At 37.0% G+C, this 27,326-nt stretch overlaps 2 protein-coding genes and 1 long non-coding RNA gene across 3 annotated transcripts in view; all 3 read left to right on the top strand.

The window, feature by feature from the left end:
* The window catches only part of LOC134843655 (U6 snRNA-associated Sm-like protein LSm2), a 77,872-nt gene that overhangs the window by 38,691 nt on the left and 11,855 nt on the right, over positions 1 to 27,326 (top strand). The gene's annotated exons all lie outside the window — the stretch shown is intronic.
* Positions 7,881 to 12,164, top strand: LOC134856707 (uncharacterized). Its single transcript, XR_010164838.1, has 2 exons — positions 7,881 to 8,837; positions 11,764 to 12,164. It is a non-coding gene; the product is annotated as an uncharacterized LOC134856707 (long non-coding RNA).
* On the top strand, positions 13,082 to 14,707 carry LOC134856708 (protein-serine O-palmitoleoyltransferase porcupine-like). The gene has a single exon (XM_063872977.1). The coding sequence runs from the start codon at positions 13,106 to 13,108 to the stop codon at positions 14,657 to 14,659; it is 1,554 nt and encodes a 517-aa protein (XP_063729047.1). The 5' UTR covers positions 13,082 to 13,105; the 3' UTR covers positions 14,660 to 14,707.

The following is a 27,326-nucleotide window of genomic DNA, read 5'->3' on the forward strand; positions in this document are numbered from 1 at the left end:
TTTTAAAATACTAGAATATTCCAGCCTTCACCGTTTGGCTAAACGTTCCAATAACGCCCTTAGTTCATAAAAACCACCAATCCGGAAGGCTTACTGCTAAAATTCCGAATTCTGCAGAGATTGCATTTTGGCCATTCTGGTCGAATGTCACAATGCGAAATTATACCATCAAATTGAAGACAAATTGGATGTAACATGCATACATGAAGATTTACAGTCACTAGAAACTTGGTGAGGCCAAAGTCTTTTGTCTTTTAATATCGACAAATGTGTTCACATGACAATAGGAACCAAGAAGATGGATATGGAGAGGAACTATGAAATCAATGGCGAAAACAATAAAGAAGTGCAACTCGAAAAAGACCTGGGTATCTGGCTTGACAACAAACTGACATTCCAAAAACACATCACTAAAAAAACCAATAAGGCAAACGGCTTGATACCAGTAATTAAGAAAAGCTTCACTAAAGTCACGAAACAAGTTTTTTTAAACATCTACAAATGCTTGATTCGGCCACGCATTGAACTTGCGAACCTAATCTGGCACCCAAGGTTGATCAAGCTTCAAAAGACCTTGAAAAACGTACAAAGAAGAGCGACACCTCTAGTTAGTGTTATAAAAAATCTATCCTATTACGAACGCCTTAAAGAACTGAATCTATCATCGCTGGAATACAGAAGGAAAAGAGGGTCAATGTTAGAAATGTATAAAATCTGCGTTTTTATGATAGGAATGTCATTGCGGGACTATTCGAAGGGAATGATAGGTATTATAGAGGTAACGCATGTAAGTTAGCAGTACATAAAGCAAACAGAAATGCGAAAAAATTTCTTCACGATAAGAGCACCTCTCCACTGGAATAATCTGTCACAGGAAACAGTGCAAAGCAAGACCATCGACGCATTTAAGTGGAAACTGGACAAACATTGGAAAGCGATTGGAATTGACATGTACGAATTCGAACGGAGATAGGAAAAAAACATTTGAAATGACCACAAGAGGCACTGCCTAATGGTCATAAAAAACTTAACGTTACTTAACAGTTGTGAGAGACAGATCGAGATTGGAATAGAAAACGACGATCAGACCATTCCGAGCTGTAACGATTCGGCCGTTACAATTGTTACAACATGAATACCGAGAATCACGAAGGGTATTGGGACGACGTGTCCAGCGTTCCGAGAAACAAGAGCGTTATTTGCCCGGATTCCAGAATCCGGAGGGGTCTCGGGAGAAAACTGTAACTATCTATTTTATAAACTTTTAGCTTCTGGTCAGGTCCTGAATTGAATTAATAACATCTAAATTCGTCTTCAGATTACGAGGAGCTAGCAGTTAAGGGAAAGGGTTGATCCTTCTTCGACGGAGATGATGATTTTTATCTACAGAACAAAAACAATAGTAATATAATGAATAAACAGTAGCCCTGTTTTTAGGAGTGACCTCGTGGTCTGGGTATACTGAGACCCAGCCATGAGCTCACTATTTCTGCATGTAATCTAGTTAATTAGAGCGTTCTGATCGAAGCCGGAAACAGTAACGTTTTTTATCGACCCGATGGTAGAAAGACCACCAAAAGAACTGGCTTTGGCAGAGAAGGGGAAAAGCATGTAGAGATGTGTTTAGACCCTAGCCAGTCGTTTTAGAACCTAGCTTTATTTTCCGTCGATATGTACTTCCGGGCGAATGTTACATTATTTAGAGGGATGTAATTTTCGTTACAACGGGTAACTTAGTAGTCTTTGACACGCGCGTTCCTTCTCCAGCCTTTGACGGCTCTTCCTACTCTGCCTCGAATTCTTGTACTGTCATGCCTGGTCTGGTTGCCGAAAGCATCGTTGGTCTGGTAATCAATGCAGCTGTCGTCGTAATCAGGTCTGTCCTCGGGAAATCACTGGACTCCTGCGAGTTTGTACCATGTCCTGAGACTGTTGCGTAATACTCGGATGTACCAACTTCACCGGCACTTCCTCTTCATAGTTTGAGCTTTCGAAGCTGCCCAACCACTGTTCATGGTTGATTTTCGTTGCCTTATATCCCTTGCGATTAGCAGGGGTATTGCAATCGGGTACTAGACTTTATTTCCGTAATGTAATTTAGGTACTGGACTCATTTCCTGGAAGCTTCTGTTAGCAGCGATTTACCGCTACAATTTTTTTTGCATTTTAGCATTTCCAATATCTGTCCTATATGAACTCATCTTTTTATGGTGGTTTTAATTTTACCAATTCGATTTGTTAACATCCATTTTTTTGTTTTTTTTTTCCTTTTGCGTTTTTTCGGCTTGTTAAGTTTCGGCGTATATTGCATCGGTTTAGTGGCCTCATATTGCGGTATATCGTTCGACGAGCGATTTTTTGTGTGTATGTGTTTTGAGGGTGAGGGGGACTTGTACTAGTCTTGAATTTTTTTTTTCTTATTTTTTGCGACCTAATTGGTTTCGACCTATAATAGTAATAATTAGAATAGCAAAGAATTTAGGATTAGTATTCAAGGGTTCGCATAAAACCCAGTCATTGCTGTGTTCAAAGTTTAGTTTTCAGTTACAAGTGCAAGTTTCTTCAGATCTCTACAGTTTTTGCATTCGCATAAAATAATGGAGCGAAAGGGCAAAATAAAAATCACACTTAGATCGCTTCGAAAAAGCATGACTCCACATCACCTTGAGGCTACTCTTTTCTTAAAAAACAATAAAGAGCTTTGGGATGCTAAACTCGTTTCAAAAGTTTTTAAAATTGAATGATTTGTTTTGATTTTTCATTCAAAATTATGGAACGAATAAAACCCCATAATGGTCATTATTTATTTTTCCTGAGCGATTATGGAAATAATGGAGGGAAAGAAGGACGGTTATGGCATAATGTAGGGCTGAAATCCCATTAAATGGCCATATATTTTGCGGAACCCCTGCGCCAAGTGCATGTATCTGATTCGTTGTAGCGAGCTTTGAAGAACTTGGTGTACATTCCTAGAAGTCTGTTTTTGCATTTTTGGTCAAACAATATGTCACATTTGAAGTATTCGTTGTACAGATTCGCATGACGACATGCCCGAAACCAGAAATCCGACTCGCACTTCTTCAGACGCATTTGTCTGCAGACGAAATTTCGTGTCATTTGAGCTCTTCGGTGTCCAACGTCAGTGATGCTTACATGGCTTTTCTAGTCAATGCCAACTTTTCCAGCTAGTATTTTTGCAAACAGCAGTCCAACATGAAGCTCTTGGTATAGAGACAAAGGAAGGATGTTAAGTTTACGATTTTGTCTTTATAGGAGATATGGCTATTGCTTGTCATGAAAATCCACGAGATCGCTTTCCCCTGCAGACTTACTATGATTCCTAAGTCACCTTTTGATGGTTTCCGGATAGCTGAACCGTAGATCAGAATTGGTACAACTTAACAGACATATGCGTTTTTTCTGGTCGCGAAATTAGCCTCAGAGATTCCTTTCGAGTACGAAGAGTGTTTAAGGCCTTTTCAGCCCTCTTTTCTGTGTGTTGCGTCCAAGAGAGCGTGTCGGTTATCAGGATGCCCAGATCTTTCATTTGTTCAGTGGTTTCGAAGCTGTAATTGGGGAGTGCAATCGTAGCTGATCCTTTGATACAGAGGATTTTGCTTTTCGTCAGGTTCTCTGACATGCAATTTTCCTCGCACCACCTTCAAAGTCTCCCAACATCTATTGTTGAGACTTAGAGGGTTGTCTGCAACAATTTTGTAGTCGTCTGCATAACCAAATGTTGCGGACATGACACAGGACGGTAGATCATTCATAAAGACTAGAAAGAAATGCGGCCCGAGTATAGAGCCCTGGGGAACGCCGCTGAAGACTTCTAGCTCTCCGGAAGTCGTGCCATTCAGCCTCTTGGTTTGCTTCCGGTTCGAGAGGTAGCTGTGTATCATGATAAACAATTTCTCCAATTACAGAAGTCGATAATTTCGATAATTCAAAAGCCTTCTGAAAGTCCAATTAGGAGGTGTTCAGTTAGTTGCAGTTTGTCAAATCTAGGCAGCTAAATATCTGGTGTAGATACTCTAATAGGTTTGTTATTGTCGATCGCTTAGGTTTAAAACCGTGTTGGTCTGGTTTTAGGGTTGGGCAGACAATTGGGGCCATTTTCTCAAATATTAGTTTCTCAAGCAGTTTTGACACTGCTGAGAGCAGGCTGATCGGCCTGTAATTTGATACGTCTTGCTTATCCCCGTCTTTGAAAATTGGTGCAATTTTGCTGATCTTCCATTTTGTTGGAAATAAGGCTTTGTTTGCAATCATGTTGAACAGTAAGTGAAGTATTTTGGTAGTAATTGTGGCCTTATTTACGTTTAGCTTGCTTAGAGCATCTTCTATTTCATCGATAGAGATATGGATACTATTCAGAAGAACGTTATCATGTCGTTCTGTTTTCCCAACGTTGGCGTTTCGTGTGAAAACTGATTGAAAAAATATGCTAAACAATTCAACTTTCTGAGCGTCTGTATTGGCTATTTGATCTAGGAAGATCTCTGAAGGGATCGTGCTAGACTTGGTGATCGATATCAGATGTCGTTGAATTTCGCTGAATTTCCCATGCTCAAAAAGCATTTTTTCGTAGATGCTGGTCATTTTGAAAGGACAATGTTAGCTCAGTTTGCACATTTTCAATTTTGCTTCCTTCGATGGGGTAGGTATTCGCTGATTTTTGAGTTGAAGTGTAATTAATTTCTTTATGAGGTTGGAAGAATCGCTTCCCACCCAAGGAGCTAGTTCAGACCTGTGTTTTGTAGTGATTGGTAGTAGGTCTTGCAGTATTTCATGTAACCACTCGTAACAATGATCGAGCATCAAGTCAACGCTGCTCAAGCAATATAGTTGGAAGGGGTGTTGACGAATAATTTCGTTCATTTCTTCCCAGTTTGCTTTCTTGTACACGAAAATGCTAAAATCTAGTTTTTGTTTGATGGCTGGTTTCTTTTTATGAACAGGTCCGTAGTCGAATGAGACTTTGGCATGGAGTGGCAAATGGTCGGAACTGAATAGACTTCTCAGACGATTGTCAAGTTTTACGCCTGTGACAAATTGCCGTTTGTTACTAAGGAGAATGTCTAGCGATTTTTCATCAGGGGGTTTAATTAGTTGTTGGAAGTTTGACTCAGAGTTCGTCGAGAATTGACTGCTCATCTAGAGAAGTTGAAGTCATTAACGGCCAGTGTGTACAGTTAAAATTTATATCTCCAACTATATACGAACAGATAGCACTTTGTTCAAATTGCTTACGCCTCAGGAATTTTAGGAGTTCGACTAGATCTGAGATATCCAATGTGTAGGTACTGTTTGAAGGAGCGCTATAAATGCAGCATGTTTTAATCGGCTTGTTCAGGGATATGCGGATGATAACACAGTCTTGAAACGCGGAATCTCTTTTAACCACTTTCCACCTTTCCAATTGTACAGAGTTACATCGCGGACTCTCAGTTCCTTTCTTTCTACAGATTCGTCGATGATAGTTGCCTTCCTCTGACGAGGGCAAGGTTTTCTAGATCAGCTTCTTCCTTCCTTAGTTGTCGGCTGTGGAAAATTGGTTCAGGAGTTTTTCAGTTTCCTCGCAGATAGCAATATCGTTCATTGTTGGTATGCATTGGGCACTTTTGATAGGATTGTTCTTGTCTTGTTCTCGTCATATCGACCCAGGAGTATGACATCACCAATTAAGGCATAGACATCTGTAACATTCGTCTACTTCGGTCACATATGAGGCTTCAGAAAAATAGGCCCTATAACCCTTGGCTCAGGAGTCAGGGACACTATCTCTGTTTTTCTACCTCAAAACGGTCGGAGCCAATTCGGTTCACTTGCGACATGAGACTAAAACCCGTTACAGCTTAAAGGCCACTACCAAAATACCCCCCACCCCCCCACTCTAGAAAATAAGAACGTCCCCATACTTAGGTCTCAAAATACCCAAAATACACGAACGCCGTTAAAAACAGGGTCGGAACGATCCGCACAGTTACTTTTTATTAGACAGTGAAACCTTGATCCATTTCAGATGGATCAACCTAAAACTCGCCTTATCTCAACATAATTATCACAAAATACACTCGGGAAAATTAAATTAGTTACTCACATAGCAGCACACTTGAGAGTCAGAGTAATTAAGCTAATTAGTTACTCTAGCATAAATACGATTGAATATAACTCGAGAAGTTTGCTATCAATGAATTCCAATCAAAGGAAATGAGTTTTAACTTGAGAATATAGTTTTGGGGTCTGAACCATTGGGAGACTTCAGTTGTCTACCTTTCCACTGAAGGTTCACTCTGGTTCAGCTGAATTTCGATGTTCTTTCGTAATCACTCTGTCTCCTATATCAAGATAGGACAGCTCTACTCTCGTGTTTTTTACTAGAATCTCGGAAATTGCGAATAGCAATTTCCCGCTGTTTTTTCTGCCACTTTCTTGCAATTGCGATTCGGTCGTTCTGATTTTATTTCTGATGTTTTCATCCCAAAACTACGTATTTCGTATTCCTCAAGGTCAAACTTCCAGATATGACCGACTGGCACAATCCATACGGCCAACACTTTTTTAACTTCGGCGAGATCGCGTTCTTGGCGCAATCTTGCTTCCTTCTCCGTTGATTCAGGGATTCCTCGTATGGGAATGCTATCGAGTTCCTCGGCGGGTTTCGGTGGTGGTTCTTGGCGACTGGCAATCAAGCTAGGTTGAATTGGATGATCTGAATCAGATTGTTTTGTGGTTAGCAGCGTTTTGATTTCAGTCTCTGTTTTCTTGAGGTCAGTAATTTCGTTTTCCAGGGTTTTCAATTGAGTTTCTCGAAGTTCTTTTGAGGTTGTAATTTCTTGGGCAGCTTGGGTCAACTTACCTTGAAGTTTTTGACTAGGAAAAAGGACGAGCGAAAAAGTTGTTTTTGTGTTTGTGCTTTGAGGGCGAGGGGTACTTAATAATTTTTACTTTGTTTCATCGGCCTCTTTTTGCGCCGTTCGACGAGCGAAAAGTTGTTTTTGTATTCGTGCTTTGAGGGTAAGGGGTACTTAATAATGTTTACTTGTCTTGTTATTCGTATTTCTCTTTCAGTTTTTTTATTTTTGTCTTTTTTTTCCAATAGGTTTCGGTCAATACTCCATCAGCTTAGTGGCATCGTTTTGTTTCTTTTGACCCGCGAATAAATTTGTATGTGTTGAAGGTGAGGGGGACTTGAAATTTTTTTTGAACTTTTTCGGTCTAAAGGGTTTCTGCTAAGGTATTTTCAGCTTTGTTACCGCTCGATTATTTTTTTTTCGATGCTAATTTTGTTTGCTTTTGTCTTGGCACGTTTTTGATTTAAAACTATGTTAATTCATTTCGATTAATCTAGTTTTTTCGACATTTTTGATTTTTGGACGTAGCCGCTTCCGTGTTTTGTATAGCAAGCGGTGCGAAACTCAGCTTCCCCTATGTGTCAAAACCTTCCCATGTATACACACTCCGGAAGACACGGTGAACAGTTGTTTCAATTACTCTCATTTTATGCTGAGCTCGTAAAATTTTGAATGGTACCTGTATCTGTTGGTTTTTGATCTCGTGTTTTTATCGATGGTAATTTCCAAATCTAGAAATGCAAGATTCTCCGATGGATCTGGTGATTCAATAGTGAACTAAGTGAGGATGACGTCTTTAGGCAGCTTGAAGCCTTTTCGTGAAAATATCTATTTTGCTTTCAGAAGTTGTACTAAAATTGTGTGTCTACAAAATTGTGTGTCTACAGAAATTGTGTCTAAAAATTGTCTGTCTATTTTGCTTTCAGAAGTTGTACTAAAACTTGTGGCTTTCAGAAGTTTTCTACAATTGTGTGTTTTTCGATATATCGATGTTATTTCGTACTTTAATTTGTAGTTTTCTGATTTGAGATCTTGAACATGGCACTAATGACACCTTGTTTGCTCATCAGTCTATCTCGCGTTAAAGAAAATTGTCAAAAAATGCACGAGTTTTTTGCAAAACAGATGATTACTTTAGTTCCTCATATGAAGACCCATAAAAACTTAGATATTGCCAAAATTATGACAAAATTATCCGATGGAAATAGGAAAATTATAGTTTCAACACTCGAGGAAGCCCGTATTTTTGCTGAATCTCGTGTTTTTCGCGAGATAACTTGTGCATTTCATCTGACTGAAGCAAAAATCAATGAGTGCTCTTTAATTGAGGAAAAAGTTGAGAAATTCGTTCTAATGATAGGGAATGACTCTGTTGTTCACTGGTTAGAAAATATTGCGCCCAAAAAGAGCAAGCAGTGGAATGTCGTTGTTGAAGTTGATTTTATCCATCCAAGAACTGGTTTGATGATCACGGAGCAATCGACTTTCGAATTTATATGCAGAGTAGCGAATAAGAACTGTATAAGTTTCAATGGCTTATATTTACATTGTGGAGGGTCATATTATGCCAGTAATGTTGACGAAAAAAGAAGAATAATCGAAACTTCTATTAAGGAGCTGAAAGTCTTGGCTGAAAAGTTGCGCAAGGTCGGTATTGAAGGAACTATATCAATAGGGTCGACTCCTTCTTGCAGTCTTCAAATCGATAAATTATACAAGGGAGTTGACGAGGTTCACCCTGGCAACTACGTGTTTTATGATGCACAACAAATGTCATTTGGCTCCTGTAGCATTGATGATATTGCTTGCACTGTTTTGTCAAGTATAATCGGCATATACCCTGATAGAAATACGATGGCGATTGATTGCGGCTGGGAAGCTATATCTCCACAGAAACCTGAAAGTGAAGACTACTTTAATACGTTTGGCTATGCTCGGTTTCGGGACCACTCTCACCTGAAGCTTCAGTCTGTCTCTCAAGTAAAAGTTTAAAGATGGTATCAGACTCCGTCCAAGCTTTTTTTTTTGGGGGGGGGGGTGGTCCGGTTTGTTTGTTTTTGATATTTGGCGACATTTAGCGGTAGTTACAAGAAAGTTTCCATCTGATATCTTACTATGTATTTAGTTGAGTGGGATGCGTATCCATGTTTAAGGCAGGTCATATTTAAGCCAGCTTAACATGTTTAAGCATTGTTGCCTGATCCGTACTACTGCCTATATCAACATTAATTTATTTAAAAAATTATTGAGAACTGATATTTAAATTTCGGGATCAACCGTACACCCCCCCCCCCCCCCCACAATCGATTTAGGGTTGATAAAATACTGGTTTTTCATAAATAATCTTTGAGGGCAACCTAAATTGATATAATTAACAAAAAAAATTAATTCAAAAATAACTATGAATTAAAATTTGGTTAATTAACGCAGTATATAATACGCATTCCTTTTGAAAAGTTTTCTCAAGCAGTCCATTCTGCGCTTTTTTGAAATGAATAATTCATACGAAATCAATTTTCAAAATTAATACGTGGCTAGGGGGAGATTCTACGGTAGGTCACTTGGGGGGGGGATGTTGATCCAAAGTTTCAAGTAGTTTCTTGAGTCCAGTCGGTTCCCTTGAATGTTTTCTTCTGAATTTCTTGTTTTAGTTCCGAAAGTATCGCAATATTCTAATCTGATGTTTTCCATATGTAATTCTTGCTTCAATTATTAAAACGATTTTCATTTAAAAAACAATTTATTTAATTGAGTTTGAACTTCCTTGTTACTCTTGCGAGAGCAAATCGATCTATCTATATCTAGACATTTTTTAATTGGCGTTTCATTTGACACAGATTTACGAAGTCCCTATGTGGTTAATTTTTGCACGTTTAAGCTATATCGTTTATTGTCATGCTTAAGAAATTTCATTAGGTGCATGTTTAACACTGCGTTATGTTATTCTGTTAAAAGGTCAAAACATTGCAAGGGCTGATATGTCTACTCAAGTCAAAGTTTTTAAATCTGTTGGAGTGCGCGCGAATGTTTTAGTTCTACATTTTTACTATATTCGCAACATAAAATTATCGAAATTTATAATTCACAATTTCTTTAACTTAACTTTAAGTTCTCAACCGTAAAGTGGGTTGATATCAGTGTACACTCTGGGCTTGCAAATCTGGCTCCAAATATGAGTGCTCAAATCCTGTTGGCTTTCGATATATGGCCTTTATGATTTTTTCAATTAGAAAAAATTGTCCATGCCTATAATTTAATTGGGGTTTCTCGTGACACATATTTAAGAAGTCCCTTTGTAGACAGGTTTTAAATAAGTAAAAGCTGTACGTAGACCATTTTACGTAGTACATAGACATTTTGTAGTACATGGACTTTGTACCTAAAACTTTTTAGCATACATGCACGTAATAATACTCAAGGTCAAAGGTCACAAGGTCAAATTTTGTTTCAAAATCTATCTATCTATATTTTATTTAATTGGTGTTTTTTACACATGTTTAAGAAGTCCCTATGTTGACATGTTTTAAATAATAGTTGCGACAAGTAGGACGTTTTACCCAGCATCTCATTTCTTATGTATCTTTTATCTTTTTTGTCTATCTTTTATCTAACTTTCCTCTCTATCTTTCTTATCTATATTTTTTATCTACATATTTCTATCTTTTTTTCTATTTTTTTTGTAAATATCTTTTATAATTCTTTTTTATTTATCTTTTTAATATATCATTATCTTTTCAAATCTGTTTTATTTTAAACTCTTTTTCTATCTTTTTTTAAAACTTTTTGTTTCTCTTTTCTATTTTTTCTGGGTTTTTTTCTATTTTTTTTAATCCATCTTTTTCATTTTTTTATCTATCATTTTTTGCATTTTTTTTAAATCTATCCTTGTGATCTTTTTCGATCTTTTTCTTATCCATCTTTTTATCTTCATCTTTTTTAAACTATTTTCTTTTTCTTTATCCGTTTTTATCGATGTTTTTTATCTACCTTTTATATCTATCTTTTTATCTATCTTTTTTTCCCTATCTACTGCTTATCTTTTTTGTATCTATCTATCTTTTTTGTCTATCTATCTTTTTCTAGATGTCTATCTTTTTTTCTATCTATCTTTTATTATCTGTCTTTTATCTATCTATCTTTTTAAATCTGTCTATTGTTTAGCTATATGTGTGGTGTGAGATTACTCACTGCATTCTTCCGGAAATTAGGCGTTTTATTCTTATGACCATTCGAGCCTTAGATGGGAATGCGCCTTAATTCGACAGTCATTTCTGTTTCCTGGTCGTACAGGCGTCAGAAATGACTGTAGAATTAACAATATGACTTTGTTCTGGTGCTGGAGGGGGGTGGTCTGGACAACATACTCGTATTCAAATAACCTAATTCCAAACTTATTTTAATTTTTCTTTTAAACTTAATTTTACTAAAGTTTTGGACGAAGTCCAATTTTTAATTTTTGAAATTACCAATTTCATCACCCATCAGAATAAAAAGTGCCAAAAAAATCAAACGGGTACTTCCAGCTTTAGCTGGTTCCCTATCTTTCTTTTCTGTTTATTCGAAAAGCATTTCTTTCTGTTTATTCGAAAAATGCTAATATTTGGGTTCGTCTTAAAAGATAGCTGTCGGTTTTTCGTGAAGATAGGTGAGATCCCCAGAGTTTTAAAACGCTTCCTCGATAATGGATTGATAACCACTGCTCGAAACATATATCGGTAGTATGGTTTCTTCTGCCTCGGTTCTGTTTATCTGTTTTCTCTTCAAACTCGCAATTTAGGCCGACCGAGACGCTAATTCAATTATTTGATTGTTTTTGGCAATTTCCTCGCTTTCGGTTGAACGCTGAATTTTTTCCTTGCGGTTCGCAAAGTTCTAAAAGCAAAAACGTGTATCTCTTACATTTTAGGAAATTGGAATAGTGACTACGAATGACGGAAGCAAGCTAGACTTGGAGTTATTTCACGTTGGAAAACAATTAGAGCTGTATCCGTGGCACTCATGTGCTACCGCTTCTATGCACGGAACGTATTACGCATATGATGGCGACAGATATACCGGAGAATACACAATTTTGAAGCCATGTCGTGGATGGTAGCCTCATGTTTTGATGCGTATCCGGGCAAAAATCTACATCCCTGAAGATATTACCAAATGTTGATGACATTTCACTCAGAAAATTATCGAGCAATGGCTCCCTAATTATACCGTTATAATTTATTTAGATTTTAGTTTGTTTATTTCATAAAATATCAAATGACATGAGGCTTCTATATGTACTTGTAAAAAAATAAATAGTGTTTTAATTGTTTCTGTAACGTTCACAAAACAATATGCAACGTTGTTACGACCGGTTATTGACGAGAGAGAAGCAAAATACGAAATGTTTGGCTCTTTTTGTGGTGGAGTCGTTGACCCCGTTATAAAGAGGATTATGGCATTTCTGATTATTTTCCTGGTGTAGGATTTTCCGGCCCATTGTCACGCAACGAGATGATGATGATCATGGTTATGATGGATGTATGACCTAGAATCATCAACCCATTGCTTCGAATTATTTTGCTATTTATATGCTAAGCATGTACCCGCTAATTAATTAATTAGTTCATGAATGAATTTTTATCATTAAGTATAAAGTATGTTTCCCATTACTTATTCTTTTAGAATTGAATGGCTAAGCACCATCCAGATCTTATTTTCTGCAGAAAACAGCCAGGAGTTGCGATTGGTCGCCTCTGTGATAAGTGTGATGGACGCTGCGTCATCTGTGATAGCTATGTACGTCCGTGCACTTTAGTGAGAATCTGCGACGAGTGCAATTATGGGTCGTACCAAGGAAGGTGTACTATTTGTGGAGGACCTGGCGTGAGCGATGCATATTACTGCAAGGAGTGCACTATTTTAGAAAAAGACAGAGACGGGTGTCCAAAAATCATTAACCTGGGCAGTGCGAAAACTGATTTGTTTTACGAGCGGAAGAAATATGGATTCAAGAAGAGATGACACTAGCCATATGGTGTTTTCATCCAGTAACAGAAAAAAAAACATTTTTTTGTCAATTATATTATTGTTCTGTTTGTTGATTTTTTTTAGAATTTAAAACTGTGCCACGTGTCTATGTTAGCGTGCTATTGCTGCATAAGGAAAAAAATGTTGCCTCGGTCTAGCGGAGACGAGAAGTTTCGCTTTGCAATTCTGTTTAAGATTTTAAGTATATTTTCAGACCATGTTTTGATAGGAGGCAATAAGATATGGAATACGATGGTTTCGACTTTGCTGATGAGATGGGTGATTTACAGGACGAGTATTTCGACCCAGATATGCTGCAAAATCTTCCACCGGAAGTACTAGATCAAATTACCCCCGAGTTTCTAGAGGAGCTGCAACAAAAAAATCCAGCTCTCTTTGAGCAGCTTATGCAATCCAGTAGCGATTTTACAGACGATAGTGTTTTTGTATTATTTGACAATTTCCCGGGGGTTATAGACCAATGTTTGATTCCAGTTTTCACAAGCTCTGTTCAAATTATCATGCCAATTTTACTAGTCTCCGTTTTATGCAGAATCATATCTCAATGTCTATCTTCTAAGTTGCTAATCAACATTGCGAATATCTTGGGAGGCGCTTTTGTCTTGTATTACTACACCAGTGCTGCTGTGTTTTACATGTTGTTGGCCATTCTGGGATATATATCATTTTGCTTACTCTTTGAAATTACAGGCAGCTCTAAACGGTCATACGGTGTCACAACGATTTACTTCATGTTTCTAACTTACTGCAATTTTTTCGTGGACGCGAAAATTTGGCACCAAGTTATGGGCCCACAAATTGTTTTATGCATGAAAATCTTGTCTCTGGAATTTGACCTGGCGTCTGGCCGAATAGAATCAGAGCCGACAATGGACACAGTTTTGGGCTATTTGTTCCACCCTGCGACCGTGCTTTTTGGACCGTGGGTCAATTTTAAAATGTACCTGAACACATTCATCAAGCCACCAGTATCCATTTGGTCACGCATGATCGCGCATTCTATTAAATTTGCTTTCTTATCTTCTTTTTCTCTTCTATACTCGAGTTGCTTCACGAACTTTGTTATCGGAGGAGGTGCTCATAAATGGCTGAAAGCATATTTTGTTGCCCAAAGTTTCAGAACCAGTCATTATTTCGTGCAATATATTTCATCGATGTCGGCTACCGTTTCTGGATTCACAGTTACGGACGAGCGAGAAAGTTCGAACTCGGATGAAGTTAAAGTTCAAAGGATAAAATACAAGCAAGTGCACTATGTGGACCCTTTACGTGTTGAGTTCCCAAGATCAATGGGATTGCTTGCTAATAACTGGAATCTTTACATGAATGATTGGTTCAAAACTTACGTTTTTCACGAGCTGAAACATTACGGTGTTTTCAAAGCAGTGTTCGGTGTGTACATGGTGTCATCGTTGCTTCACGGAGCGAAGTTTCAAGTTTCGGCCGTGTTGTTGACAATCGGTGTTATCAGCTACGCTGAATATCTCCTGCGAGCCAGACTTGCCAGAACTTACTCGGCTTGCATACTAAGCACGGCGTGTGCCAAAAATTGCCATCATCGTTACAAGTCGCGAAACTTCTTCGTGATCGTTGCAAATCTGTGCTTCACACTTCTAAATGTGTTTCACTTGATCTATCTCGGTGCTCCTTTTGATAATAGTGATGTTTCTAATATTGGTTATAACTTTGATCATACTGTTTCAGTATGGGCTAATTTGGGTTTCGCGTCTCACTATGCGCTGATCTTTACGTTTGCTATTGGAAAAGTAATTTAGTTATCTTTAAATTTTTAACTGGGATGTAAGAAGCTTCACACAGTGTTTTGTGATGTATTTTTTCGCTAAATCATTTCCTTGGCCCCACGTTATTTGAAAGCCAGGTTCATAGTTTCGATGCTAGGCAAAGCGTATTGGAGAGGGAACGTAGCATATTTTTGGAAAGCTTTCATTTTGCTTTTTTGTACGCTTTCGTTGGAAAACTGTGCTGTTGAAACAAGGTGATGAGCAAGGTTATTGTAATCGGACACAAGACTTTTTTCCACGTAAATAACTTATGCACTGAATAGTCAAAAGTAGAAATGGTAAATTTGGTTTCAGTTCATATTGAATTCAATTTTTTGCGTCTCCGGTACGGTTAGTAACGAATACGCCTGGGACGGCAATGTTTCTGGGTTCGAAACTGACAGGACCTGTTTTTTTTTTCAAACGGGAAATATTCCGGTAAAAAAAATGTCTGCTAAGTTTTGTCGGCTTAGTTGCCACATCGTATAATTGTTTTTTTTTGCTGTACGCTTTTCACCTTGTAGTTTTTAGTCGCTTTTAGAATTTTGGTTTACTTCTGTGGTTTTTTTTCTGGACTTCGTATATATATATATATATATATATATATATATATATATATATTTTCATTACGAGGCCAAACTGCAGTGGATAGGCGCACAATTTTGTGTCTGTGTGTTCCTGGATTCAAGAGACAAATCTTTAGACATGTTAATTTTGTGTCGGAACCATCAAAGGAAATGAAAGAACAAAGAAAACTTAGGGAGCGTCCTTGTTGCGGAATCCGCTTACATTTCCCAAAAAGCAGTTTGGTCTGGTAATATTTTATTTCGCTTGAAAACTTTATTCTGCCCAATCGATTTCGGCTGATAATTTATCGGCTTAGTGACCTAATTTTCACTTAAACTTGGTAAACATAATTTTTATGCTCACTGGATTGCACAAATTGCTAAAAACAAGTATAGAAATAATAGCTCAAGGTTTTCATGGCAACTTTTTGTCGGCTCATCGTTTTTTTTCTCGTCTTGATAGGTTTCGGGCCCAAATTATATCGGCTTAATGGCTTGATATTGCGTCTTTCGAGAAGCGAATTTTTTTTATGTGCATGTGGGTGTGTTTTGAAGGGGAGGGGTCACGTTGACTTTTTTAAATCTTAAGTCCTGTTATTTTTTTTGGCTGAAAGGGTTTAGGTGTTTTCGACTTTGTTACCGCTTGGTAAATTTTCTTCCGATTCGAAGTTCACATCCTATAGTCCTGACATGTTTTTGATTCAAAGTTTGCCTGATTCCTTTTGATAGGTCTAGTTTTATTGATTTTTTTAAATAGTTTTTGGGCTTCTCCTCTGTGACACAAATTTGGCAAAGTTACAGTTGCCATAGCAATGGTATTGTCGAACTATAGCCCCTTACTCTATCTATATGTTTCTTATTTCCGTAGTTAAAATGAAATTGAATATGGTTTTGGTGACTGATTTATTTAGCTGATTACCATCTATTTGTTTCTTTTGTTCCCAGAGCGTATTTTACATATCCTCTCTTCTTAATTCGAAGAAGTTTCTAACAGCCTAATGGTTTCAGTCCGCATATTTACGGAAGTAGCTCCAGCGAATTAATTTTTTTCTTTTTCGCAAGAAACGAAGAAGCTGTATTGGCATATAAGTTTTTTTCTTTTTTGAGACAATTTTGACTTTGTACAAGGGGAAGTCCTAAAGATAATAACTGGCTTTTGAAAAAACAATGTCTGAAAAAAGGGATTTCTAACAATTCAAGGAACACCAACCTTTAACTAAGTGGCAGAATTCACTGCCCCCTTTAACGTTCACAATATTGATGTTTTTTCGTCTCTTCTTTTGCAATTGTTCAGCCAGAATTATATGCGACTCATGCAGAGCAGGATCTCTGATTTCCCATTTGATCTCGTACTTTTTTCCAAAGACTTTATCGGGATAATACAAATGAGCCGTTGATGGTAAATCCCGGATGAGTAAAATAAGTGCAACCGTATCGTATATACCATTATTTTGATACATCTTCAAGATGCTGGGCTTTGCTATGAGATCACTTACTATAAAAACAGGTTTATCGTTTGGCACCTTTATTGCCGCGGTTTTTCTCAACTCTTCATGAGATGCTGAGCTATGTTATTCCACGTGATAAGCAGCAAATAAGCAGCTTCCGATAGGGAAAAATTATCAATGGGGCAATCGTTGAACGAATTTTGTTATCTCTGGCTTTTTTTGGCATATAACACCGGTATTTTGTTGAACAAGTTCCTTCAACAGCTCGGATACCTTGATTAAACGTAATTTTTCATGACACATGTCTACTGATTTCATTGTCAATTATATCTATACATTATTTAATTGGCGTTTCACTTGACTCATGTTTAAGAAGTACCTATGTTTTTTCCTAGCTTTTTCAACGTATTGTTTTGCATGTTTAACGAAAGAATTTTTGAACGTTTACGCTCTGTTCAAATTTAAGATGTCAACCTTATAGTGGGGCGCTGTCACCGTACGCTCAGGGATTGCAAATCTGGCATCAAAGTATGACTGCTAAAATCTTTTAGGTTTTCGAGATGTGGCGTTTTTAATGATTTTTTTAATTTTTCTTCAAGAACTTAGAAATAAAAAAACTAACCGAATTTGAAATTGTTGATTTTTAATGGGGGTGATGTCAGGGTGCACTCAGGGGTTGCAAATCTGACGTCCAAGTATGACTGCTCACTGTTTTGTTTTCGAGATATGGCGTTTTTTTTTTCAAAAAACTTGGATATAGAAAATGCTTACCTGACTTGAAATTCTCAACCTTAAGGGTGGGGTTCGTGTCTTCGATGACCTAATCAAACTAAACATTGAGAGGAGGGAGTTTGGGGACGGCAGGAAAACTGAGAGAAGCTTGATAAAACTTGATTGGGCAGCCTTCGAAAGATGGTAAAAGGAACAGAAAGAGCGTATAAACAGAAAAGCGTTCTGTGTATCTATTCTGGAGCTAGCGTAAAAGGAGTCTAGACACTTTCTTGACTGCAAATCTTCATGAGAATACATAAAATCAGACCGACTCAGCTTCGAAATGTCAAAAATTGGTAGTTCGTGATCCGGAAGTGGCGACGACCTCCATTTTCTTTCGAATTAGTTTTAACATGACTTGATAATTCCTTTATTCGAGGGTTTCTTCGTTTTAAGTGTAATGTAATTCAGAAATTGTATTTTCTAAATCTTCTGGGTGTATTGAGACCTTATGCTGCAAGCTGACATCGGACATAGTAATCACGTTTTCGTCAGACAATTCCTTCTTTTTTTTGGTGTAGTTCCTGATTTCGACCAAAGGCGACATACGATTTTTTTCCGAATCTATCGCTAAAGCTAAATGACTTGAGTTTTTTTCTGACTTCCATTTTCTCGATTGCATCGACGTCATTGGTAAAATTTGCAATTCTAAGAGTCGCGTACACACGTGCTATCTGAGCGAAGTCTACTCTTGCAAGATTTACAACAATATTTTTTGTCTTCAAAAAAGTCTGGGCCATACTTGACAGTTTTTTCACTTTCCTTTTTGATCGCTTTCAATGTTCTCATCATAACAATTGATGTGTCCAAGCTCGAGAAATTGTTTTATTATTTGGGCTCACAGTCTGAGTTAACAAACCTAACCGGACCAATCATAAAGTAACTTCTTCGGGACATGACGATTGGACTATGACAAAGTTTGGTAGCATCTTCAGTTAAATCTCTCAGGAACCCTTTAGGTCCATCTTTGAACACCAGTTTCTTCACCAGTATAAAGTAGTGTACAGCCACCAAAATTGTCATGAGTGGGTTTGAACTGGTTGCTTACAGCTTCATATGACGCAACAAGAATTTCTTGGTAGTTTTTCCAGACAGTGTTTCTTCTGCGCAATCGGCTGTAACATCGTTTTAACATGAACGACCGTACGTTTTGTACCGGTCTATCCTCATCGCACCAGATCTCTGACCATCACATTGGCTCAAGGTTTTCTAGTCAAGGTTGTGAAGCATCTTAAAAAAAGAAACTCTTCAACTTAACGATCCTCATCAGACATTAAGAACCTACTGAACCAAAACAATTTGAAAGAATAGTATTAAAAAGAACAAAAAACTGAAATTCACTCGCGATTTTTTGTCATGAATGCACTTTTGCCCTGAGAAACATCTCTTGACATAAAACAAAAACAAATCAAAGCTGATAAAACTATAGGATGAAAATCTTCGGTAAAATAAGCCTAAGAATTCTTCCAAAGCAAAAAAAATTTATTGCGAAGAATGAACAACCAATTGAAAAAGAAGCAGAAAGTTAGTTTTTTACTGGAAGAAAATGATCGTAGAAATTTTCAACGAGGCGAATGTTTGTTTTTGGAGCAAAAAATATATTTCAAAATAAATCAGGCAATTAGTGTGATATTTGAATGAACAAAGTTGACAGTTATACTTTTTCAACAAAGCGAAAGATTGTTTTTGAAACAAAAACATAAATCAAAAGGCAATTAGTATGATATCCCGTGTTGACAAAAAATGCTAGTCATACAATTCCCATACAGTTCATACATAAAAAAGTGTATAAAAACTCTATGACTAGATTTTTTTTTCCATACTATGGAACTGTATGACTAGCATTTTCCAATAATGAAACTGTATGGCCATAAATGGGAACTGTATGACCAGCACTCATATATTGGAAACTGTATGACTAGCATTTTTCCAATCCTAAAAAATCGAATAGATAAATCTAATTGAGCTGTAAATGCAAATCTAGATACAAACCTGTAATCGTGCAATCTCAGAACTGATGAGAAAAACCTGAGAAAACTAAGAGATTTGTGTTTTCTGCTGGAAATTTTTCGCGGCTCAAGAGAAAGCTGAGTTGCCTAGTCTTAATGAGAAATGAGAGTATTTATTTGCCGAAAAGCACTAAAAAACCAACAAAACGATTATGAAGACCACGTTCCCACTGAAAGTCAAGCCGAAATCCTGGTCGACCTCCACATCCACGACAGTATAGGGTCAGGCCACACCATGTTTTATAACATTATTTTTTCATCGTACCGATAAACACACTTGCTTGATTTTTCTACCTTTTACCCTACGCACAAAAATTGGTGTTATATGGGTGAAAGTCAGCCACTCATGTGCTCCTTGAATCACTAATCTGGTTCAGTTTTACTTGGTAAAATTGCACCACATGAGTGATTCTGGGAGCACATAATTGGCTGACTTTCGCCCAAACTATCTCTGGTGGAAGTCCAAAGGTGATGCGAAAAATCAATTTCCGTGGATAGGAAAAAAGTTAGAAAACACGATGAGACAAAAACTCAAAAACAGGGAAAAAGGTGTAATAGCATTGATAATAAAATTATTAGATCAAAATGATTCTAACCTCTAACTATGCCGGATATAAAAATGTCAATCACTTTCGATGCAACTTAATCATTAAAGAGCAAACATGAGTCGAAAAAAAGTGAAAAATGTTAAAAATTAGGTGAACCAAAAACTTTGTATGTCTCGATGAAGGAGAGCTAGGGCTGAGCTGCAGCTGGAGGTAGGTAATTGAATTTTTTTTGAATTTGTTATACTGATGCGGGACGAAATGCGTTATTTTAAAAATTAGATTTAGCCCAAAACCTTAAAAGTTTCAACTAAAATAAGTGAGAACAGTAAATATTTTGAGATTTTAAAAGACCTATCCTTTCCCTTACAAAGAATTGAGAAGCCGCGCTGCAGGAAAAATTCGCGCAATTATTTCTCTCGGTTGAAATTTGCATCTCAGATTTGATAGGTTACTTTTTCGAAAATTTAAAATTTTTTTCTAAAACGGTCAAAATTCAACAACTTGACTGTCCGAAATCCACAACTTTTTAAGGTAAATTAAAGAGGATTCCCAAAATTGATTGAACGCCAACCTGATAATTGGTACGGTACTTTTTGCTGCGAGTAAAAAGCTTCCAAAAACTGTCCAGTTTTTGAAAACTTTCACTTGTTCGAAGGCCATAACTTTTATTTAAAAAACTGGGCGTGCAAATTAAAAAGCTAAGCTTCCAACAACCTGTTGGGTTGATTAAATCTGGCATAGTAATTATCGAGAAAAATCCACGGTCAACAAAGAAAAAACGCGAAAAAATTTTCCAAAGCGCCTCAAAAATAATAAAATAAAAAACCCATACACTTTCAAAATACTGTTTGTATCACAAGAATTCTAGAAAAACATGCCAAGCAAGACACTTGAAATTCAAATTAGCAACTGAACAGAACTTGCGAAGCGGAAACAAGGCCCTTTGAGCTGACACCAGTTGAGCCAAAAAAACCTATGTATTAAAATTTTTAGAACTTTCAAGTGAAACTACTCTGTAATAACTAGTACCCAGCCAGTTGTTAAATTTGAATTTTCATGAAATTGAGCATATTAGCTGAAGAGCATTGAGCATGTCAAGTGATTCGACTGATTTTGTTAAACTAGTTGTTAACCCGAAAAAATGTACTTTCCGATTTGATAACGCTTGCTAACGGCAAGCGTAATAATCAGACAAATCATTCAAATTTAGAAAAGTAAACAGAGGCGAAGCTGCATTTCGCAAATGTTTCCGAGAACATCACCAATAAGCAGCCCTAGAAAGTGCAATAAGAAAGACTAGAATTAAGCTTCGATTTAGCAAAATTTCGGCTAGGCCTAGGATTCGATCTGCTACCTATTGCAATCCAGATATTGTGAGTCTCACACACTATTCAATCGGCCACGCAAGCTTAACAACCGACAAACACTAGTAATGAATAAAGCAGCAACATATGCTAATAAATTGCCAATGCGGTTCAGCAAAGTAAAATAGACTCAATTTTGCAAGTAATAATTTGGATTTTATTAAACTGAAGGCATTTAAACTAATTTTGCGTGTGACAAATCGCAGAGCATAAAGCCAAATCTTTACTTCACCAAGTTTGAAACTAGCAACCCACTAGTGAGATGCTGTCAGGGTTTTCCCCGGATATTGCTATTTCGGCCTCCATATATCAATAACCAATTCTTTTAGTTTACGAGATACGGCAATTTTCGTGATTTTTCAAAATTTTCTAAAAAATTGTTATTTTTTAAAGTTTCTGAAAATTTGTAATTCGCAACCCTGCACTTGGGGGTTGTCATGGTAATATCAGAGGTTGCGAATCTTGCCTCCAAATCTTTTTTCTCAAATCCTTGTAGTTTTCGAGATATGACGTTTTGTTGTTTTTTCTAAAATTTTGAAGATCTCAATCCTGTAGCTAGAAACTGTGAGGGTACTCTCGGGAGTTACGAATCTTGCCTCTGAATATGACTGCTCAAATCCTTGTAGTTATCGAGATTTGATGTTCTTTAGGAATTTTTTTCAAGATTTTTAAAAGAACTTAGATATAAATAATTTCATAAAATTTGAAGTTCCCACCTCTATAGTGAGGCTCTTTCAGAGTACTCCTAGGAGTTGTGAGTTTCATCTCCAAATATGGTTGCTCCAATCCTTGTAGTTTTTGAGATATGGCATTTTTTGCGTGTAATTTTTTTTTCAAAAAGTCAGAAAATTTAATTTTATTTCTTCTAAATTTGAATTTCCCAACCGTTTAGTTTGGGGCTGTCAGAGTGGTCTCAAAGTCTCAGGTGTTGCGAATATTGCCTTCAACTGTGACTTTTCACGTCTTTGTAGTTTTCCTGATATGACGTTTTGATGTTTTTTAAAAAAAAATGTCAGAAAACTTCCGTTTTTTTTCTTCAATTTTTGAAGTTCCTAACCCCCTGTAGTTGGGGGTTGTCAGAGTACTCAGGGATTGCGAGAGATTTTGCCTCCAATTGTGGCTCCTCAAATCTTTTGTTGGTTTTCGAGATATGACATTCCTTTCTGTTTTTTTCAAAAAAGTTTTTTTTAGAAAACATAATTTTAAGTTTCTCAAAAATTTAAATTTGCAACGCTGTAGGGTACTGTAAGAGCTCTCTCAGAATTTGCAAGTTTTGCGTCCAAATGCGACTGCCCAATTAATTTAGATTCCAAGATGTGATGTTTCTTAACATTCCTAAGATTTTAAAGTTCTTCAAAAACTTAGATTTAACCAACTTAATGGTTTTTAAAAATTTGCAATGAAAAAACTTGAATAGAATTTTTTTAAATCTGAAAGTAGCAACCCTGTAATTCGATGCTGTCAGAGTACACTCAAAGGATGCTGATTTTTCCCAATTATTACGGTTTTTTTATGAGTTGTTAAAAATTCGAAGCTCCGGAGGTGCGTTACACGCTAGTTATCAGATGAGCATGAACTGTCAACGTTTGCAGCTCGTGGTTTCAACAGTCTTTTAATTTAAGATCAGAATGAATATTTCCTATTGTTTAAACTGTTTATCTGTTTGAGTTAAGCTACAAAATCTAATTGCCAACGCGTTCCTAGGCCGGATTTTCTCAGAAACTTGCAATGATTGGAACTTGGCACATTATATTGAGATTTGACAGATCTGAAGGTCGGCACATTGTTACCTGGAAAGGCCCTTCTGATCAGTTGCTAGCTTCAGAGTCTGAGATTCCATGAAGAGCCACTAATGCATTGACACAAAGCAATAATTTTGGTTGTCCTGTTGAAGAAACACCGCTCCTATTTGAAACTTAACTACTAAACTAGAATCAGCGACAAAATTGCTAGCCATGAAATCGATTTCTGATACATCAAGTTTTGCTCTTCCGTGTGCTCTTGCGACTCCTAGAGGAGACGAAGACATTCTTTCAATTTGTCTGAGTTCATTCTCAGAACAAACACTTCTTGGTCTCTTATCTTGACATTCCTCTAAAATCACGTTAGTTCCACTGATTTCGGAAATTAAGCTATCGTTATCAAAAATGCTGCATTTCGAACTATCAGATGAGTATTTGAGCGTTTCTTAAAATTTGAAATTCGCAACGCTGTAATTGGGTACTGTAAGAGCAAAACTTGCGTCCAAATGCGACTGTCCAATTAGTTTTAGAGTCCGAAATGTTGTTTCTTAATTTTTCAAAGGTTTTAAAGTTTTTCAAAGAACTAAGATATAAAAAACTTAATGGTTTTAAAAAATTTGAATTGAAATAACTTGAATAGAATTTTTTTTTTCAAAATTTGAAATCACCAATCCTGCAATTAGGTGCTGTCAGAGTACACTCAAAGGATGCTGATTTCTTTTTTGCAATATTTATGGTTTTTTATGAGTTGTTAAAAATTCGAAGCACCGGAGGTTTCGAAACTAGTGGTTAACCCGAAAAAAACATCAAATCACGAGAAACCAAGAGGAGCATCATAAAAAGCAGCCTCAAACGAACAAAACATGCGACAAGGCCAAACGATGACGCTGGTAGCAGCAAAGACTCGATGAATTCTATCCAAGAACCAATTATCATATTTAATACAGGAGATCTGTTGCAATTCCCAGGCTCCATCGCGCATTGTGTCTCGAGTGACTTTCAGATGAGCGAAGGAATAGCACAGCAAATCCGCGATGCGTACCCAGCACTACAGCCCGCGTTGAAGTCGCTCGAAACGCCACAAGTTGGCGCCTCAGTATCCAGGCACATCCCTTCTCAAAACAAATCAATATTCAATCTAGTGACAAAATCGCAATATTTCAAAAAACTGTCTTATTACGATCTTACACGCAGCCTTCGCTGCATGAAGAAGCAGCTAATCGCGCAAAGGATAAAGCAAATCGCACTTTTCATAATAGGCTGTGGTCTGGATAAACTATGTGAAAACTCAGTTTTTAACATCATATCCGGTTTTTTCCAAAAAACAGACATCAAAGTTGTTTTATTCGTCTAGCCACACCATATATCTCCCGATCATCGTTTCTGCGTCCGCTGGACACGTATATAGCCGGCTCACTAGCAGAAGTCAACTTCCTAGAGATCTCGAAAAGTGCAGAAAATTTCCATGTATTAAGAAGCCGGCTCACTAGCAGAAGTCAACTTCCTAGAGATCTCGAAAAATGAGAAAACTCCCATGTATTAAGATCAGGGATAGCACAATTTTGGGACCCGAAGTTTTTTCATGAAAGCACCAACCGAAAACTTCGCCGCGGATGCCCTGCATAGCTCTCACAGAACAGGTGCACTGACTCACCAAGTTTCCATCCCCCCGTAGAAATTCAAATTAGCAACTGAACAGAACTTGCGAAGCGGAAACAAGGCCCTTTGAGCTGACACCAGTTGAGCCAAAAAAACCTATGTATTAAAATTTTTATAACTTTCAAGTGAAACTACTCTGTAATAACTAGTACCCAGCCAGTTGTTAAATTTGAATTTTCATGAAATTGAGCATATTAGCTGAAGAGCATTGAGCATGTCAAGTGATTCGACTGATTTTGTTAAACTAGTTGTTAACCCGAAAAAATGTACTTTCCGATTTGATAACGCTTGCTAACGGCAAGCGTAATAATCAGACAAATCATTCAAATTTAGAAAAGTAAACAGAGGCGAAGCTGCATTTCGCAAATGTTTCCGAGAACATCACCAATAAGCAGCCCTAGAAAGTGCAATAAGAAAGACTAGAATTAAGCTTCGATTTAGCAAAAACTCGGCTAGGCCTAGGATTCGATCTGCTACCTATTGCAATCCAGATATTGTGAGTCTCACACACTATTCAATCGGCCACGCAAGCTTAACAACCGACAAACACTAGTAATGAATAAAGCAGCAACATATGCTAATAAATTGCCAATGCGGTTCAGCAAAGTAAAATAGACTCAATTTTGCAAGTAATAATTTGGATTTTATTAAACTGAAGGCATTTAAACTAATTTTGCGTGTGACAAATCGCAGAGCATAAAGCCAAATCTTTACTTCACCAAGTTTGAAACTAGCAACCCACTAGTGAGATGCTGTCAGGGTTTTCCCCGGATATTGCTATTTCGGCCTCCATATATCAATAACCAATTCTTTTAGTTTACGAGATACGGCAATTTTCGTGATTTTTCAAAATTTTCTAAAAAATTGTTATTTTTTAAAGTTTCTGAAAATTTGTAATTCGCAACCCTGCAGTTGGGGCTTGTCTTGGTAATATCAGAGGTTGCGAATCTTGCCTCCAAATCTTTTTTCTCAAATCCTTGTAGTTTTCGAGATATGACGTTTTGTTGTTTTTTCAAAAATTTTGAAGATCTCAATCCTGTAGCTAGAAACTGTGAGGGTACTCTCGGGATTACGAATCGTGCCTCTGAATATGACTGCTCAAATCCTTGTAGTTATCGAGATTTGATGTTCTTTAGGAATTTTTTTCAAGATTTTTAAAAGAACTTAGATATAAATAATTTCATAAAATTTGAAGTTCCCACCTCTATAGTGAGGCTCTTTCAGAGTACTCCTAGGAGTTGTGAGTTTCATCTCCAAATATGGTTGCTCCAATCCTTGTAGTTTTTGAGATATGGCATTTTTTGCGTGTAATTTTTTTTTCAAAAAGTCAGAAAATTTAATTTTATTTCTTCTAAATTTGAATTTCCCAACTGTTTAGTTTGGGGCTGTCAGAGTGGTCTCAAAGTCTCAGGTGTTGCGAATATTGCCTTCAACTGTGACTTTTCACGTCTTTGTAGTTTTCCTGATATGACGTTTTGTTGTTTTTTAAAAAAAAATGTCAGAAAACTTCCGTTTTTTTTCTTCAATTTTTGAAGTTCCTAACCCCCTGTAGTTGGGGGTTGTCAGAGTACTCAGGGATTGCGAGAGATTTTGCCTCCAATTGTGGCTCCTCAAATCTTTTGTTGGTTTTCGAGATATGACATTTCTTTCTGTTTTTTTCAAAAAAGTTTTTTTTAGAAAACATAATTTTAAGTTTCTCAAAAATTTAATTTTGCAACGCTGTAGGGTACTGTAAGAGCTCTCTCAGAATTTGCAAGTTTTGCGTCCAAATGCGACTGCCCAATTAATTTAGATTCCAAGATGTGATGTTTCTTAACATTCCTAAGATTTTAAAGTTCTTCAAAAACTTAGATTTAACCAACTTAATGGTTTTTAAAAATTTGCAATGAAAAAACTTGAATAGAATTTTTTTAAATCTGAAAGTAGCAACCCTGTAATTCGATGCTGTCAGAGTACACTCAAAGGATGCTGATTTTTCCCAATTATTACGGTTTTTTTATGAGTTGTTAAAAATTCGAAGCTCCGGAGGTGCGTTACACGCTAGTTATCAGATGAGCATGAACTGTCAACGTTTGCAGCTCGTGGTTTCAACAGTCTTTTAATTTAAGATCAGAATGAATATTTCCTATTGTTTAAACTGTTTATCTGTTTGAGTTAAGCTACAAAATCTAATTGCCAACGCGTTCCTAGGCCGGATTTTCTCAGAAACTTGCAATGATTGGAACTTGGCACATTATATTGAGATTTGACAGATCTGAAGGTCGGCACATTGTTACCTGGAAAGGCCCTTCTGATCAGTTGCTAGCTTCAGAGTCTGAGATTCCATGAAGAGCCACTAATGCATTGACACAAAGCAATAATTTTGGTTGTCCTGTTGAAGAAACACCGCTACTATTTGAAACTTAACTACTAAACTAGAATCAGCGACAAAATTGCTAGCCATGAAATCGATTTCTGATACATCAAGTTTTGCTCTTCCGTGTGCTCTTGCGACTCCTAGAGGAGACGAAGACATTCTTTCAATTTGTCTGAGTTCATTCTCAGAACAAACACT

Source organism: Symsagittifera roscoffensis, chromosome 1, assembly GCF_963678635.1.
Source record: "Symsagittifera roscoffensis chromosome 1, txSymRosc1.1, whole genome shotgun sequence".
In the NCBI taxonomy this organism is placed as follows: Eukaryota; Metazoa; Xenacoelomorpha; order Acoela; family Convolutidae; genus Symsagittifera; species Symsagittifera roscoffensis.

Excerpts from the sequence above, each read along its gene's own strand:
- LOC134856708 (XM_063872977.1), top strand. The coding sequence starts at position 13,106 with ATGGAATACGATGGTTTCGACTTTGCTGATGAGATGGGTGATTTACAG.